We start from the raw sequence: 16,495 nt of genomic DNA, 5'->3' as shown, positions 1-16,495 counted from the left end.
ATAGAGGATCCTCTAGTATCTTTGCTGTTTCCGCACATAATGACCGATGACTCGAAGAGTATACATGCCCATTTTACATGTATCATTAATGTAACATGGGAGAGAACAAGAGCATTGGAGATCTGTTTAGCAAGCTCAACAAAGAGCAGTTGGACATAACCTTCCCTATGACATTATCACCCGGAGACACAGGGTACTGTATGTTGGAATATTGAGCAAAACACAGCTGGTTGAGTTACTCAACGGGTCGGGCAGGGTCTGTGGAGGGAATGCAGATATGGCGTTTGGGGTCGGGACTCTGGTTTTGGCTAAATCATCTGCCTGAATTGGGAAAACACCAGAAATGGTGCTTTGGAAACCCGGAGAAGTAATGCGTTGGGACTGTCTGTTTCCAGCGTTCCTACTTCCTGTTGCCGTGCCGCGGGTTACTGATAGGCGAGAGGAGAGGAGAGGAGAGGAGCTCTCAGAGCTGAGCTGCAAGCAGAGAGGAAGCCGGAGCTACCCGTCTGCAGCAGCGCTGGAGCCCAGGCTGCGGCCGGCTGGCTCTTGTTGAAATGGCATCGAGAAAAAGGAGGTTGCAACCCCCTGCGTACCCGGGGAAGTGCGGGATATCCAGCGAGCTGCAAGCTGCTGCAGAGAAGCTGGAGCGTAGTGCAGCCGCCGAGCCCCAGCCCCGGGTCCACGGTGCAGCGGCCCAGCCCCGGGATCAGGGAGCAGCGGCCGAGCCCCGGGTACGGGACAACAGTGCAGCGGCCGAGCCCCGGGTCCACGGTGCAGCGGCCGAGCTCCAGCCCTGGGATCAGGGAGCAGCGGCCGAGCTCCAGCCCCGGGTCCACGGTGCAGCCACCGAGCTCCAGCCCCGGCACCAGGACCACGGTGCAGCCGCTGAGCTCCAGCCCCGGGTCCACGGTGCAGCGGCCGAGCTCCAGCCCCGGGTCCACAGTGCAGCCACCGAGCTCCAGCCCCGGGATCAGGGAGCAGCGGCCGAGCTCCAGCCCCGGCACCAGGACCACGGTGCAACCTGCACCGAGCGTCTCCACGCTTGCACGGCGTCTCCTCGCAGGCTCCTTTGGGACTTCTTCCGCCGGCCTTGCGTGGCCCTGGCCCGGGATTGCCTGGGCCAGGTGATGGTGCGGAGGCTTGCGGATGGTACTGAGGTGAGGGGCAGGATCGTGGAGACCGAGGCTTACCTGGGCGGTGAGGATTTCGCCTCGCACTCCCGCGGCGGCAGGCGGACCCTCCGCAACGCCGCGATGTTTATGAGCCCAGGCACTCTGTACGTCTACCAGATCTACGGCATTTACTTCTGCCTGAACGTGTCGAGCGAGGGCGACGGGGCGGCCGTGCTGGTGCGCTCGCTGGAGCCTCTGCAAGGGCTCGATGCAATGAGAGGACTCCGCAGCAAGCGCAGGAAAGCAGGGGGCAAGCCGCTCAAAGACCACCAGCTCTGCAATGGCCCCTCGAAGCTGTGCCAAGTGCTGGACATCACCAAGAGCTTTGACCAGGAGCACCTGGCCACGGCCACGGATCTCTGGATGGAACGAGGTCCCCAAGCCATTGCTGGAACAGATATCATCTCCAGCAGCCGCATCGGGATAGGTTATGCGGGGGAATGGGTCAGCAAACCTCTCCGCTTTTACATAAAAGGCAACAAGTGTGTGAGCGTTATAGACAGGAAAGCAGAGGCGATGAACGACTAGTCGAACTGGAGATGCCGGTTTACACAAAAGGACACAAAGTGCTGAAATAACTCAGCAGGTCAGGTAGCATCTCTTGAGAACATGCATAGTTTCGTTGACGTTTCGGGTCCAACTGAAGCGTCCCGACCCGAAACATCACCTAGTCAAACTGGTTTGCTCCTTGAAATGTCACCATTATCAATGCCCTCGTTATATTGTTAGTGGTTCTGTGGCTTAGTTTTGTTTTAGAAGCTCAAGTCGTTATTTCTTTTCTCCAGATATGCTTTTTGTGTCATTTTTTAATGCTAAGCCTGTTCAAAATATCACGTGATGTGATATTCCGAGAAATGAGTGAACCAATTCTGACCTTGTAACAGTCATATTGAAATAATATCGACAAGAAAGCAGAAAATAATCTAAAATCCCTGAATTAAAACAATCACTTGCACAAATAAAGTAAAATCAACATTAAGGCCTCACAGCTAGAGGAGACAGTATTGCCAACATTTTAAAATGGCGCTGGTCATCCATCCATAGGAGATTAGTGGGCAAAATTAGGGCACATGGTATTGGGGGTAGGGTACTGACATGGATAGAAAATTGGTTGACAGACAGAAAGCAAAGAGTGGGGATAAATGGGTCCCTTTCGGAATGGCAGGCAGTGACCAGTGGGGTACCGCAAGGTTCGGTGCTGGGACCCCAGCTATTTACGATATACATTAATGACTTAGACGAAGGGATTAAAAGTACCATTAGCAAATTTACAGATGATACTAAGTTGGGCGGTAGTGTGAATTGTGAGGAAGATGCAATAAGGCTGCAGGGTGACTTGGACAGGTTGTGTGAGTGGGCGGATACATGGCAGATGCAGTTTAATGTAGATAAGTGAGGTTATTCACTTTGGAAGTAAGAATAGAAAGGCAGATTATTATCTGAATGGTGTCAAGTTAGGAGGAGGGGGAGTTCAACGAGATCTGGGTGTCCTAGTGCATCAGTCAATGAAAGGAAGCATGCAGGTACAGCAGGCAGTGAAGAAAGCCAATGGAATGTTGGCCTTCGTAACAAGAGGAGTTGAGTATAGGAGTAAAGAGGTCCTTCTACAGTTGTACCGGGCCCTGGTGAGACCGCACCTGGAGTACTGTGTGCAGTTTTGGTCTCCAAATTTGAGGAAGGATATTCTTGCATAGGAGGGCGTGCAGCGTAGGGTCACTAGGTTAATTCCCGGAATGGCGGGACTGTCGTATGTTGAAAGGCTGGAGCGATTGGGCTTGTATACACTGGAATTTAGAAGGATGAGGGGGGATCTTATTGAAACATATAAGATAATTAGGGGATTGGACACATTAGAGGCAGATAACATGTTCCCAATGTTGGGGGAGTCCAGAACAAGGGGCCACAGTTTAAGAATAAGGGGTAGGCCATTTAGAACGGAGATGAGGAAGAACTGTTTCAGTCAGAGGGTGGTGAAGGTGTGGAATTCTCTGCCTCAGAAGGCAGTGGAGGCCAGTTCGTTGGATGCTTTCAAGAGAGAGCTGGATAGAGCTCTTAAGGATAGCGGAGTGAGGGGGTATGGGGAGAAGGCAGGAACGGGGTACTGATTGAGAGTGATCAGCCATGATCACATTGAATGGCGGTGCTGGCTCGAAGGGCTGAATGGCCTACTCCTGCACCTATTGTCTATTGTCTATTGTCTACCTTAAAATGCACCATATTTGTTTGTTTCATGTATACTTCAGCGAACTGTGTTCACAATAAAATGTTTTATATTTATCATAAAGGGTAATAAAGGCTACGTAATATAGAGGCCATTCACCTATCAGGTCTGTACCAGCTGTTAATGCCACAATTCTAGTCTTTCCATAAAATCTTACATCTGCCTTGACTTATATTCACTATTCCTCCCCAGACACATGCTTTTGGCTAAGATGGGAGATTGTATTCCACATAATTTACAATATTTTTCCTCTGCTCATACCCTTGGTGGTAATTTTAACATTTTGGTTGATGATATCTCCAATTAAGAAATGTCTTCCCTGACTATCAAAATGTTTTATCATTTTCAATACCTCTCAATTTTCCATTTCCAGTATCTCAACATTTCCACATAATTATAACATTCTACCTCTACAGCCTCAGACAATGTGTCTAAAAGGAGTAGAGGAACACAGGCTAAGGGCATAGATATAAGATTATAAAGCATAGGAGCAGAATTAGGCCATTCAGCCCATCGAATCTCTGCCATTTGAACATGGATGATTTATTTTTCCCACTCAATCCCATTCTCCAACCTTCTCCCCATGACCTTGTAACAATGATAGAGTCCCCCTTGACCTCACCTTCCATCCCATCAGCCGTCGCATACAACAAATTGTCCTCCAACATTCCCGCCACCTCCAACGAGATCTCACAACTGGCCACATCTTCCCATCTCCACCCCTTTCTGCTTTCCGCAGAGACCATTCCCTCCATAACTACCTGGTCCACTCGTCCCTTCCCACCCAAACCAACCCCTCCCCAGGTACTTTCCCCTGCAACCGCAGGAGATGCAACACCTGTCCCTTTACCTCCCCCCTCGACTCCATCCAAGGACCCAAACAGTCTTTCCAGGTGAGGCAGAGGTTCACCAGCACCTCCTCCAACCTCATCTATTGTGTCCACTGTTCCAGATGTCTCTACATCGGCCAAACCAAGCGCAGGCTCGGCGATCGTTTCACTGAACACCTCCGCTCAGTCCGCCTGATCTCCCAGCACTTCAACTCCCTCTCCCATTCCCAATCTGACCTTTCTGTCCTGGGCCTCTTCCATTGTCATAGTGAGGCCCAGTGCAAATTGGAGGAACAGCATCTCATATTTCGCTTGGGCAGTTTACACCACAGTGGTATGAACATTGACTTCTCTAACTTCAGATAGTTCCTCTGTCCCTCCCTTTCCCCTCACCTTCCCAGTTCTCCCACCATCTCCCCATCTCCCACTACATCCTATCTTTATCCCGCCCCCTCCCCTGACATCAGTCTGAAGAAGGGTCTCGACCTGAAACATCACCCATTCCTTCTCTCCAGAGATGCTGCCTGACCCGCTGAGTTACTCCAGCATTTTGTGTCTGCCTAATTTGTTTGTGGTTCAGTGACCACGTTTTTAGACCAAACTGTTCAATTTAAAAGTGATCATGCCAAACCACCTGCAATGTAATCTTTCAAAGAATTTCTCAATCCTTACTGCATTCTCTTCATACAATTATTCAAAATTTCTCCAAAGAAGAGCATTGAGCCAAGAAAAGCACACCATCCTTGTCTGCCCTATATCTGATGTACTCTCTGATATCATGTTGTGGTGGCAGTGAATGAGCATAAAATATCTATGCTACTGCTAAGAAATTGGCCATTCACCTACAGTCAATGCAGCTAAATGGGCATTCACACAGTTAAAGTTTTTGTAATTCAGGTATGGGGCATTCCTGCATGCAAGAACAAGTACAGGTACTAGCAGGTTGGATTATGGGGAAATACTATCATTTGATAACATTCCAGGATTTAATTCTCTCCTGTTCACAGGGAAAGTGATGTCTCTGCTTTTATAAGCCTGGCATCAGTTAGCTGAACAGAAGTTGTCCTTACCTGAATCCACCAACAACATCTCGTAAGCCATCCCTTCCCCTCACCTCTTTCTGCCAGTTTCTCCCCTCTACAGTTCTGAAGAAGGATCCTGACTCAAAATGTTTTCTGTCCATTTTCCTCCACAGATGCTGCCTGACCCATTGAGTTCCTCCACCAGTTTGATTTTTGCTCAAGATTCCAGCATCTGAAACTTCTTGTTAACTGCATTGTTCACAAATACAAAGTTGTTTGTGTTCACAGCAGTATCACCATCCTCCTTCAATGCAAACTGGGGATCCATCTACTGTATTGTGCAACACTTAGCATACCTCCTTTGTAAATCAGAGTTAGAAGACATTGATAGTGGAATTCTAGTTTACAGTACTGCTACTCGGGAATTCTAGTTTACAGTACTGCTACTCGGGCGTTAGTCAATTTGTAGAGCTCTGGTACAGGTGCATTGTCACCCAAGACGTGTAGCAATTCTTACAATCTTACATTTGTTAAAGAGCAGAAGGACACAGGAAATGTAGCTTGGTGGTCAGGGGGGGGGGGGGGAGTGTTTAGAGGGGCACAAGTGTACATACGCAAGAATATAAAATCAGAAGATTCAGCCCATCCCACTTGTTTCACCATTTGTCAAAATTGTGGCTGATCTTTTACCTTATCGCCACTAATTCTTCACCATTTGATTCCTCTAATATCAGAACACTTACCGATTTTACAATAGCCTCCACTTACCTGAGTAGAGAGTTTCAAGGACAGCCACTGTCTTGATCAGGAAAATTCTTTTCCCTTCTGTCCTGTACGGTTGATCCTTTTCCCTTCTGTCCTGTACGGTTGATCCTTTTCCCTTCTGTCCTGTACGGTTGATTCTTTTCCCTTCTGTCCTGTATGGTTGATCCTTTTCCCTTCTGTCCTGTATGGTTGATCCTTTTCCCTTCTGTCCTGTACGGTTGATTCTTTTCCCTTCTGTCCTGTACGGTTGATCCTTTTCCCTTCTGTCCTGTACGGTTGATCCTTTTCCCTTCTGTCCTGTATGGTTGATCCTTCAGAAAGTTATTTCTGGTTCATGCCGCCCCATCCAGGGTAGGCATCAACTCCACGTCTGCCCTGTCAAATGTTGTACAATTCCCTCAGGTAAGATCACGTCCCATTCTTCGAAACTCTTGATAGACCCAATGTCTTCTCACAACACAAAACCACCATCCCAGGAATCAATCAGATGAACCTTTGCAGCACTGCCAATTGGATATGTAGACCAGGTCTTATCACGACCCCATATGCTTTAAGCAAGATATTTATTCACAAGTTATCTTGGAACTGAAGGAAATTCACATTAGTCAGGAAATAGTGTTAGGTAAACTGTGGGGACTGGAGGCAGATAAATCCCCAGGGCCTGATAGCCTGCATCCCAGAGTACTCAAGGTGGTGGCCCTAGAAATCGTGGATGCATTGATGATCATTTTGCAATGTTCTATAGACTCTGGATCACTTCCTGTGGACTGGAGGGAAGCTAACCCCACATTTTAAGAAAGGAGTGAGAGAGAAAACAGGGAATTATAGACCAGATGGCCTGACATCGGTAGTGGAGAAGAAGCTTGAGTCTATTGTTAAAGATGTTATAGCAGCGCATTTGGAAGGCAATGACAGCGCCGGTCAAAGTCAGCATGGATTTATGAATGGAAAATCATGCTTGACTAATCTGGAATATTTTGAGGATGTAACAAGTAGAATAGATAAGGGAGAGCCAGTGGATCTAGACTTTCAAAAAGCCTTTGACAAGGTTCCACACAAGAGATTAGTGTGCAAAATTAGAGCACATGGTATTGGGGATAGAGTATTGACATGGATAGAGAATTGGTTGGCAGACAGGAAGCAAAAAGAAGGAATTAACGGGTCATTTTCAGAATGGCGTGCAGTGACAATGGGGTGCCACAAGGCTCAGATGCTGGGACCCCAGTCATTTACAATATTTAACAACAATTTAGACAAAGGAATTAAATATAACATCTCCAAGTTTGCAGATGACACAAAGCTGGGTGGCAGTGTGAGCTGTGAGGAGGATGCTATGAGGCTGTAGGGTGACTTGGATAGGTTGGATGAGTGGGCAGATGGACAGCAGATGCAGTATAATGTGGATAAATGTGAGGTTATCCACTTTGGTGGCAAGAACAAGAAGGCAGATTATTATCTGAATGATGTGAGATTAGGAAAAGGGGAGGTGCAACGAGACCTGTGTCAACGAGACATCAGTCATTGAAAGTAAGCATGCAGGTACAGCAGGCAATGAAGAAAGCAAATGGCATGTTGGTCTTCATAGCGAGAGGATTTGAGTTTGGGAACAAGGAGGTCCTACTGCAGTTGTACAGAGCCCAGGTGAGACTGCACCTGATGTATTGTGTGCAGTTTTGGTCTCCTAGTTTAAGGAAGGATATTCTTGTTATTGAGGGAGTGCAGCATAGGTTCACCAGGTTAATTCCTGGGATGGCGGGACTGACATATGATGAAAGAATGGATCAACTGGGCTTATATTCACTGGAATTTAGAAGGGTGAAAGGGGATCTTATAGAAACCCATATAAAATTCTTAACGGATTGGACAGGCTACATGCAGGATAAATGTTCCCGATATTGGGGGAGTCCAGAACCAGGGGTCACTGTTTAAGAATAAAGGGTAGTTATTTAGGACTGAGATGAGGAGAACCTTTTTCACCCAGAGAGTTATGAATATGTGGAATTTTCTGTCACAGAAGGCAATGGAGACCAATTCATTGGATATTCATTGATCAGTCTGAAGAAGGGTCTCGACCCGAAACGTCACCCATTCCTTCTCTCCCGAGATGCTGCCTGACCTGCTGAGTTACTCCAGCATTTTGTGAATAAATACCTTCGATTTGTACCAGCATCTGCAGTTATTTTCTTATACAATTCATTGGATATGTTCAAGAGAGAGTTGGATATAGCTCTTTGGGCTAACTGAATCAAGGGATATGGGGAGAAAGCAGGAACGGGGTATTGATTCTGGATGATCAGCCATGATCATATTGAACGGCTCGAAGGGCCGATTGCCCTACTCCTACAACTATTTTCTATGTTTCTTTGCATAAGGGCCAACATACCATTTGCCTGACTGATAGCTGGCAGAACCTGCAGGGATTTTTTTTTCCTATGCAAGGACACGCAAATTCCTCTGAGTACCTTTCAATGTCTCACCATATAAATAGCTTGTTTTTTTATTTCTGTCTCAAAGTTCGTGATCTTATATTTTTGCTATATTTTGCATTACATCTTGGAGGCTTAATATAAGCTCACACCAAGAACCAAAGATACAAAGTACAAGGATACAGCTTAAACTTTACACAGGCAGCAACTAACGTATTTGCTAAGCTGCACAGGCTGATAGAAGGATTTTACATTGTTTGATTTCCAAGCTCCTTTTTAATAAAATGATTGGATAATGTGGTTTCAAATTGAATTGGTATTTGAAAAATTATAGATGCATTAAATGGTAACAGTTTGAAAAGAGCACAAACTAAGAAATATAACTTTCGTATTGAAAGTTTCTTGTACAGACAGACACAAAAGGTTTATTTAATTTCTTTGCCAATTCTTACTTTGTAATAACATTTTCTGTCAATGACCCATATTAAATTTAGCCAAACTTTTTTCTTTTTTACACCTAAAGAAGCTCTTATGATCTGGTTTTACTTTTTCTCACTCATCTTCCCTCATATTCCATACTCTCCCATCTTTATCAATGCTTTGAACCTTTTACTGTATTCTTGAATGTTACTAATCTTACTGATTTTTTGGCAGTGTTATAATCCTTTCCTTTGATTCAACACTACCTTTGATATTTCTTCATTGCCACAGTTGGAAACTGTGTTCTAATTCTTCTCCATTTTGCATTGTTAGTTTACTCCAATACCGGGAGAAGATGCTTGGGAAGCTGAAAGGGCTGAAGGTGGATAAGTCACCTGGACCAGAGGGACTGCACCCTAGGGTTCTGAAAGAGATTGCTTTAGTGATTGTGGAGGCAATGACAGAAATATTTCAAGAATCACTGAAGAAAGGAGAGGTCACAGATGATTAGAAAATTGCCAATATTACCCCGCTGCACAAGAAGGGAGCAAAGCAGAATAGTGAGAAATGTAGGCCGGTTAGTCTGACTTCGGTAGTTGGTAAGATTTTAGAGTCCATTATAAAGGAGGAGGTTATGGAGTACTTAGATGTTCACGATAAAATAGGCCGAAGTCAGCATGACTTTGTGAAGGGGGGGGGTCCCAGTTTAATTCAAACTAGACCAAGTGGACCCGTTAGGCCCAAACCTCTCCTGCATTAGTGCAGCACCCTCTCCCCCCCCCCTCCACACCCCTCCCCTTCTCCCCCCCTCCTCACCCCCTCCTCCCCTTCCCCTCCCACCCCACTCTATCCCCCTCACCCCCCCCCTTATCCTCCCTCCCCCCCCCCCCCTCCATCCCTACGAGATAGATTTCAACTTAAAAAATGTGAATAACTTAAAAAATATAACACTGATTTCAATGAAACTTCTTCCATTAGCACCAAAGGGACGACGGTGAGTAAGGTGGGCCTAAGATCGTTGTGCTATCATGTACCGTTTTGGCTGTAGTTCAGGAACAAACAAACATACAAACGAGAGTTTTAGTATATAGAAGATGAAGCCCATCCCAGCGGAATAACTTTCTTTCCTTGAATCTGGTGAAAGTACCCAATGATTTTAGCCCATTTTCCTCTCACCAATCTTTAAACACCCATTCAATTTCCTCATCTATTAACTCAATGCCGATTTGCATGTCGCTCCGCCAGTAATCCAGAGATTATTATCTTTCAGTCCTGCTTTTTAAATTGGTACCCATTGCCCAATTCCTTCATCAGAACATTTTCCTTGTCCTACCTGTCAGTGTGATTTATTATCTGTGGCAGCTTGACAAATGTGTGCACAAGCCCCACTTCCATACATAATGCCACAATCACAGCTAACGATACTTTATTCAAGTCAAGTCAAGTCGTCAATTTTATTTGTATAGCACATTTAAAAACAACCCACATTGACCATAGTGCTGTACATCAGTTCAGGTACTGGAACATTTTGAGACATACTAGATTCAGAAATGGCTTACCAAAGGGGACAGTGGTGGGAAGGGATGCTTCTGGCCGGAACTCTGTGATCAGTGGTATTCCACAGGGATCAGTGCTGAAAACTCTGGTGCTTGTTATATACATAAATGCAGGGCACGTTTCTTTGTAGGTGCTTGGCAGGATGGTGGTAGGAAGCAGGTACAATTGTGGCATTTAAGTGCCTTTTGGATAGCCACATGAATATGCAGGGAATGGGATATGCATCATGTGCAGGTAGAAGGAATTAATTTAATTTGGCCACGTTTGGCACCAATGTAATGGGCCAAAGGGCCTGTTCTTGTGCTGTAGGGTTCTATGTTCATCAATGGCTCCCTGGATTACAGAAGACTTGATTTATGGAAATCCATCTTTACATAAATTCTCCTGTGTCTTTTTGAGGTATTTTTCAAGTTACAGAAACAAAAACATCTTCAGGAGTTACAGAATAGAGATAGCAGCAGGTAATTCAAAAGACAACCAATCTATTTTTTAAAAACACGTAACCTTACAATTAGATACATTGTTTTTAATAATTCAGGAGGCTTCTTAAGAGATTTATTTTGAAACTGACAAGGCAAATATCTTATATTGAAATGTGTAAAATAATTAATAAAACAATGTAACATCCATTGAAACCTTTAAGGCCATCACTCTGATTCTGTACCATTGTAATGGCACAAGGAAAACCAATGAATAAATATACATGTTTTTAGGTTGATGCAATTGCTTTCTGCAACTGTGATGATCAGTAACCTACACCATACAGAAGATAGAATGTGTTGGACTGAAGAAGGGTCCCGACCCCAAACGTCACCCATCCTTTTTCTCCAAATGCTGCCTGACCCGCTGAATTACTCCAGCATTTTGTGTCTTCAGGTATCTTCGGTATAAACCAGCATCTGCAGTTCATAAGTTCTGGAGCAGAATTAGGCCATTTGGTCCAACAAGTCTACTCTGCCATTCATTCAATCATGACTGATCATTCTTTCTTTCTCAACTCCATTCTGCCTTCGCCCCATAACTCCTGACACTCTTACTAATCAAGAATCTGTCAATGTCTTATAAATATCCATTGATTGGCCTCCACAGCCGTCTGTGGCAATGAATTGCACAGATTCACCACCCGCTAAAGAAATTCCTTCTCATCTCATTTCTAAACATAGAACCTCTTATAACATTAGATTTTGTGATTTTCCATATTATTTAAATCATACAAAAATGTTATGTTCTGAAGTGAGTGGGCTCACAGCAGAAAACAACCCAGGGTAACGCTTTAAAGATAGGCTAACTCAGGAGCAATAACTCTCACTTCTTGTAAGGACTCACCAGGAGTCGCATGAGTTGGAATTTGATGCCCATCTTCTGTCCAGAGACTGTCATCGCCAAATCATGAGAAACATAGAAAATAGGTGCAGGAGGAGGCCATTCGGCCCTTCGAGCCAGCACCGCCATTCATTGTGATCATCCACAATCAATAACCCGTGCCTGCCTTCTCCCCATATCCCTTGATTCCACTAGCCCCTCGAGCTCTATCTAACTCTTAAATCCATCCAGTGATTTGGCTTCCACTGCCCTCTGTGGCAGAGAATTCCACAAATTCACAACTCTCTGAGTGAAAAAGTTTCTTCTCACCTCAGTTTTAAATGGCCTCCCCTTTATTCTAAGACTGGGGATATTTACAGCGACCCACCAGTGTCATAGTCCTGTTAATAGATATTGGCTCTATTCCAATTTTTATGTTCAAGTTTAGATTCACAAACTACTATGATGCACTTTGAACATGTTTTTGTAGTTGCTGCATGATAATTAGACCAATAATTTGACCATTCCATTCCACCACCATAATTCAAAAGGTAAGCTATTGATCAGCTGGCTGGCAAATCTCCTGGAAATTGCAGCGGGATGCTTACACATCCAGACTGCAGCTTCTTCTCCACATCCATTGTTCCGAGGTAGCTTCAAGTGTGGGTCAATGCAGTATCCAATATCTCAAAGCCAATCATAGAGTCAGACTCATAGTGTGGAAACAGGCCGATCGGCCCAACTTGCCCACACCAATCAACATCGGCCTGCATTTGGCTCACATCCCTCTAAACCTATCTTATCCATGTACCTGTCTAAATGTTTCTCATACGTTGCTATAGTCCCTGCCTCATCTTCCTCCTCTGGCTGCTCGTTCCGTATATCCGCCACCCTTCACAAAGTTACCCCTCAGGTTCCTGACCACGTTTACCCAATTTATTTATCTCATCCTCCAAGTGCATGGTGAATCATTGGGAAATAATTCAGGGGTACCTTGTGGACATAGAAGAAAGTAGATTATGGAGTTTAGTTAGGACCAATCTGCTGTATTACTCTATTATATACTCTACAGGAAAATTGTCTTGTAAGTTTTTCTTCCAGTACAATGTTTTTTACAGAATAAAACATCTACTGCAGATGTTCAATGCAGCTGTTAAAATGTGCGATCCTACCCACAGGACTTATTATCATAAATGGGCATGATTCCCTCATGGGGGAAGCAGATATCACTTTCATCAAGTTTTAAAATTTATGTGGCCTGAAAAAGAGCATTAAGCATACCTCTTCAGCGACAATTCAACCAGCTCCCACTGGAGGGTGCTAAATCCCTATTGTGAGTTATTTATCGTCTCCTTGATTGATGTTCTTAGACCACCACTTGGTGGCAGTAGGATTGACAGGGTTTTCGGGTGTATTGCCAGGCTCTTTGACTCGTCTTTACTTAAAATAAACATTCCTCCAGTTAAACATTCAGAAAAACAAAGCATTAGGTTTCTACCCCACCAAAATGTTGTAGCTATTGAGGCTCTTCTGTCTTCCAAGTACCTGCCTCAGTCAGAAGTGGGTATTTAAACCCTTCACATCCCATCCAGCCTTCAGGTTCACATTCCCATAATATTACAGAAATATGGAGTGCAGAAAGGGGCTAGTCAGCCCAGTGTCTGTGCCAGTCAAAAATGGACTGTTTTTCCATTAGCCTTTGGTCCACAGTCCAGAAGTTTATGGCTCTTCGAGTCTTTGATCAAAAACTTTTTAAATGTGGTGAGGATTTGTGCCTCCACCACCATCTCAGTCAGTGGGTTTCCATTGCCCTGCGCTGGTTGTATTATGTATATCCCCTCCCAGCTACTAATTTCAGCACACCAGTTATCTCTGCCCATGGCTTAGGGCATCTGCTGCTGAAAACTCATTCATGCCTTTATTACCCTCATATTCCTGAGGTCTCCTGATCAGGCACTGATCCTTTATGTGCGATGCTACCCATTTCATCACCCATTCCCATCATCTTGTCTGCAGTACACTAACTTTCCACAGATAAGTTGTCCAACATGTGAAATTCCAGATATCGATCTTTTGTTTAGTTATCTGGCCATTAATTTTTACTCGTTCTTCTGATGCGAAGGGCCTACTATAAACCACCTGACTCCCACAGTTATCCAGACTCCTTTCCCACACAAACCACCGCTTCCCCGGTACTTTCCCCAGCAACCGCAGGAGATGTAACAGCCGTCGCTATATCTCTTCTCTTGCCTCCAACCAGGGACCCCAGCAGTACTTCCAGGTGAGAGAGGTTCACATGCACCTCCTCTACCCTCATCTACAGCCCCCAGTATTCTTGATATGGCCTCCTGTATATCGGTGAAACCAAACATAGACTCGACAACCATTTTGTTGAACACTTGCGCTCATTTCGCCAAGTGTACTGGATCTCCCGGTTGCTAACCCTTTTGCGTATTAACCAGCATCTGCAGTTCTTTGTTTCTACACATGAAGCATAGTTATGTGCAGTTATATATACCAAATGCAGTTTGCAGTTTGATCATGATTTCCTGTAACTTGTACTGTTTTGGTTTGAGTTTTGGTTTTGGTTTAAACTTGCAGACCTGAAGGTTTTGGTTTGAACTTGCAGACATGAACCTTGAGTACCTAATCCAGGCCATTATTGCAATGTTACACTTCAAAGGTGCTGTCATGTAAATGCTACAAAAAAAAATAGAGGTCTTGCTTGTCACTTAATTTAATATGAAAAACCCACTGGATTCTTTGAAGGAACATAAATAAGGAAGATCTCCTTGTCTTGTAGCCTTATCTACCAAAGAATATTTGGTTGTCCTTTTCAAAATTGTTTTATGATTGAACTGAGAACAATTCTAACACTCATGATCATTAAGGACCCTCATAAGCCCCCCCCCCCCCCCCCCCCCCCCCACCCACACCCACACAGAAGCAGATAGACAAAAACAGGTATAGGCTTTTTATTTCTGTGACCAATTTTTATTTCTGTCACTATTCCGGGATAAAAAAGGTATAATGAAACAAAGCACTGATTAGTTTCAGTTTCTATACAGCTAAAGTATATGTGCTGAATGAATTCTCCTTCTTTTGAATGTGTCTGCCTCAGTACTTGATATGAGATAAGATATGGGTAGCAGCAAATGGGTTAGGATGAAGTTTACATAATATAAAAGATGAGCATTGCCCGAGAGAGCATTGTAATAGTCAAATTTGGAATGTTAGGACTCAGGATAATATTTCACAGCTGCTTAACACAAGAAATTTAGTGCTGATGGCAACCATAATAGGAAGGGTGAAACTCAGACAGGCTAATTGCTTTATGCTGTATTTATGTGTAGTTTCTGTCACAGCCAGCCAAGATGAAGCACAATCATTTTGCAATTGACTGCAAGGTCCAAGCCCATGTCACCAACAGGTAAATAGTTAAAGACTGGAATCAATTAGTTGGAAAGATAAAACATTTGTAATGCTGTGCCTGCCATGAAAGAGCAAGTTTTAAACTTAACTAGACCAAGTGGACCCATTGGGCCCAAACCTCTCCTGCATTGGTGCAGCACCCTCTCCTCCCCCCCCCTCCCCACTCCCTCCTACCCCCTCCCTCCCCCTCCCCCTCCCCCTCCCCCTCCCCTCCCCAACCCCCCCCGCCCCCCCCCTCCCTCCCCCATATCCCTGGATTCCACTAGACCCCAGAGCTCTATCTAACTCTCTCTTAAATTCATCCAGTGATTTGACTGGCTATTGAGGGCGTGCAGCGTAGGTTTACTAGGTTAATTCCCGGAATGGCGGGACTGTCATATGTTGAAAGACTGGAGCGACTAGGTTTGTATACACTGGAATTTAGAAGGATGAGAGGGGATCTTATCGAAACGTATAAAACTATTAAGGGGTTGGACACGTTAGAGGCAGGAAACATGTTCCCAATGTTGGGGGAGTCCACAACCAGGGCCACAGTTTAAGAATAAGGGGTAGGCCATTTAGAACAGAGATGAGGAAAAACTTTTTAGTCAGAGAGTTGTGAATCTGTGGAATTCTCTGCCTCAGAGGGCAGTGGAGGCCAATTCTCTGAATACATTCAAGAGAGAGCTAGATAGAGCTCTTAAGGATAGCGGAGTCAGGAGGTATGGGGAGAAGGCAGGAACGGGGTACTGATTGAGAATGATCAGCCATGATCACATTGAATGGCGGTGCTGGCTCGAAGGGCCGAATGGCCTTCTCCTGCACCTATTTTCTATTGTCTATTCTATTGTCTATTGATTTCCACTGCCCTCTGTGGCAGAGAATTCCACAAATTCACAACTCTGAGTGAAAAGGTTCCTTCTCACCTCAGTTTTAAATGGCCTCCCCTTTATTCTAAGACTGTGGCCCCTGGTTCTGGAGTCCCCCAACATTGGGAACATTTTTCCTGCATCTAGCTTGTCCAGTCCTTTTATAATTTTATATATCTCTATAAGATCCCCTCTCATCCTTCTAAACTCCAGTGATCAGTAGTCAGGATCAAACTCGGGTCCCTGCCACTGTAAGGCAGTAGCTCTACCAGTGCCCCACCCTGCCACCCTTAAAAGTTACCTTTGAAAATAACAAGCAGAAAAAAAGCTGCCTTGGAAATAAAATCCTTGTTGGAAGAAAAACCTCTTTACATGTAACCTACCTGCAGTAATAGGACACCATTATCTCTGCGAACACAGCTGCTAGTTTCATAGCTGGAGGCTATTGAAATTTACAAGCAATCGCTTCTATTGATACTCTATTAAACAATGTAATGTAG

General features: G+C 44.7%; 1 protein-coding gene across 1 annotated transcript; it reads left to right on the top strand.

Annotated features, from left to right (window-relative positions):
* The first annotated feature begins 312 nt into the window (after positions 1 to 312).
* On the top strand, positions 313 to 4,098 carry mpg (N-methylpurine DNA glycosylase). Its single transcript, XM_078400137.1, has one exon. It carries the CDS (start codon positions 555 to 557, stop codon positions 1,698 to 1,700), a length of 1,146 nt encoding a protein of 381 aa, XP_078256263.1. The 5' UTR covers positions 313 to 554; the 3' UTR covers positions 1,701 to 4,098.
* Positions 4,099 to 16,495: the final 12,397 nt, after the last annotated feature.

Source organism: Rhinoraja longicauda, chromosome 5 (genome assembly GCF_053455715.1).
Source record: "Rhinoraja longicauda isolate Sanriku21f chromosome 5, sRhiLon1.1, whole genome shotgun sequence".
NCBI classification, from domain to species: Eukaryota; Metazoa; Chordata; class Chondrichthyes; order Rajiformes; family Arhynchobatidae; genus Rhinoraja; species Rhinoraja longicauda.
This window is presented reverse-complemented; position numbering and strand designations above follow the sequence as displayed.

Excerpts from the sequence above, each read along its gene's own strand:
- mpg (XM_078400137.1), top strand. The coding sequence starts at position 555 with ATGGCATCGAGAAAAAGGAGGTTGCAACCCCCTGCGTACCCGGGGAAG.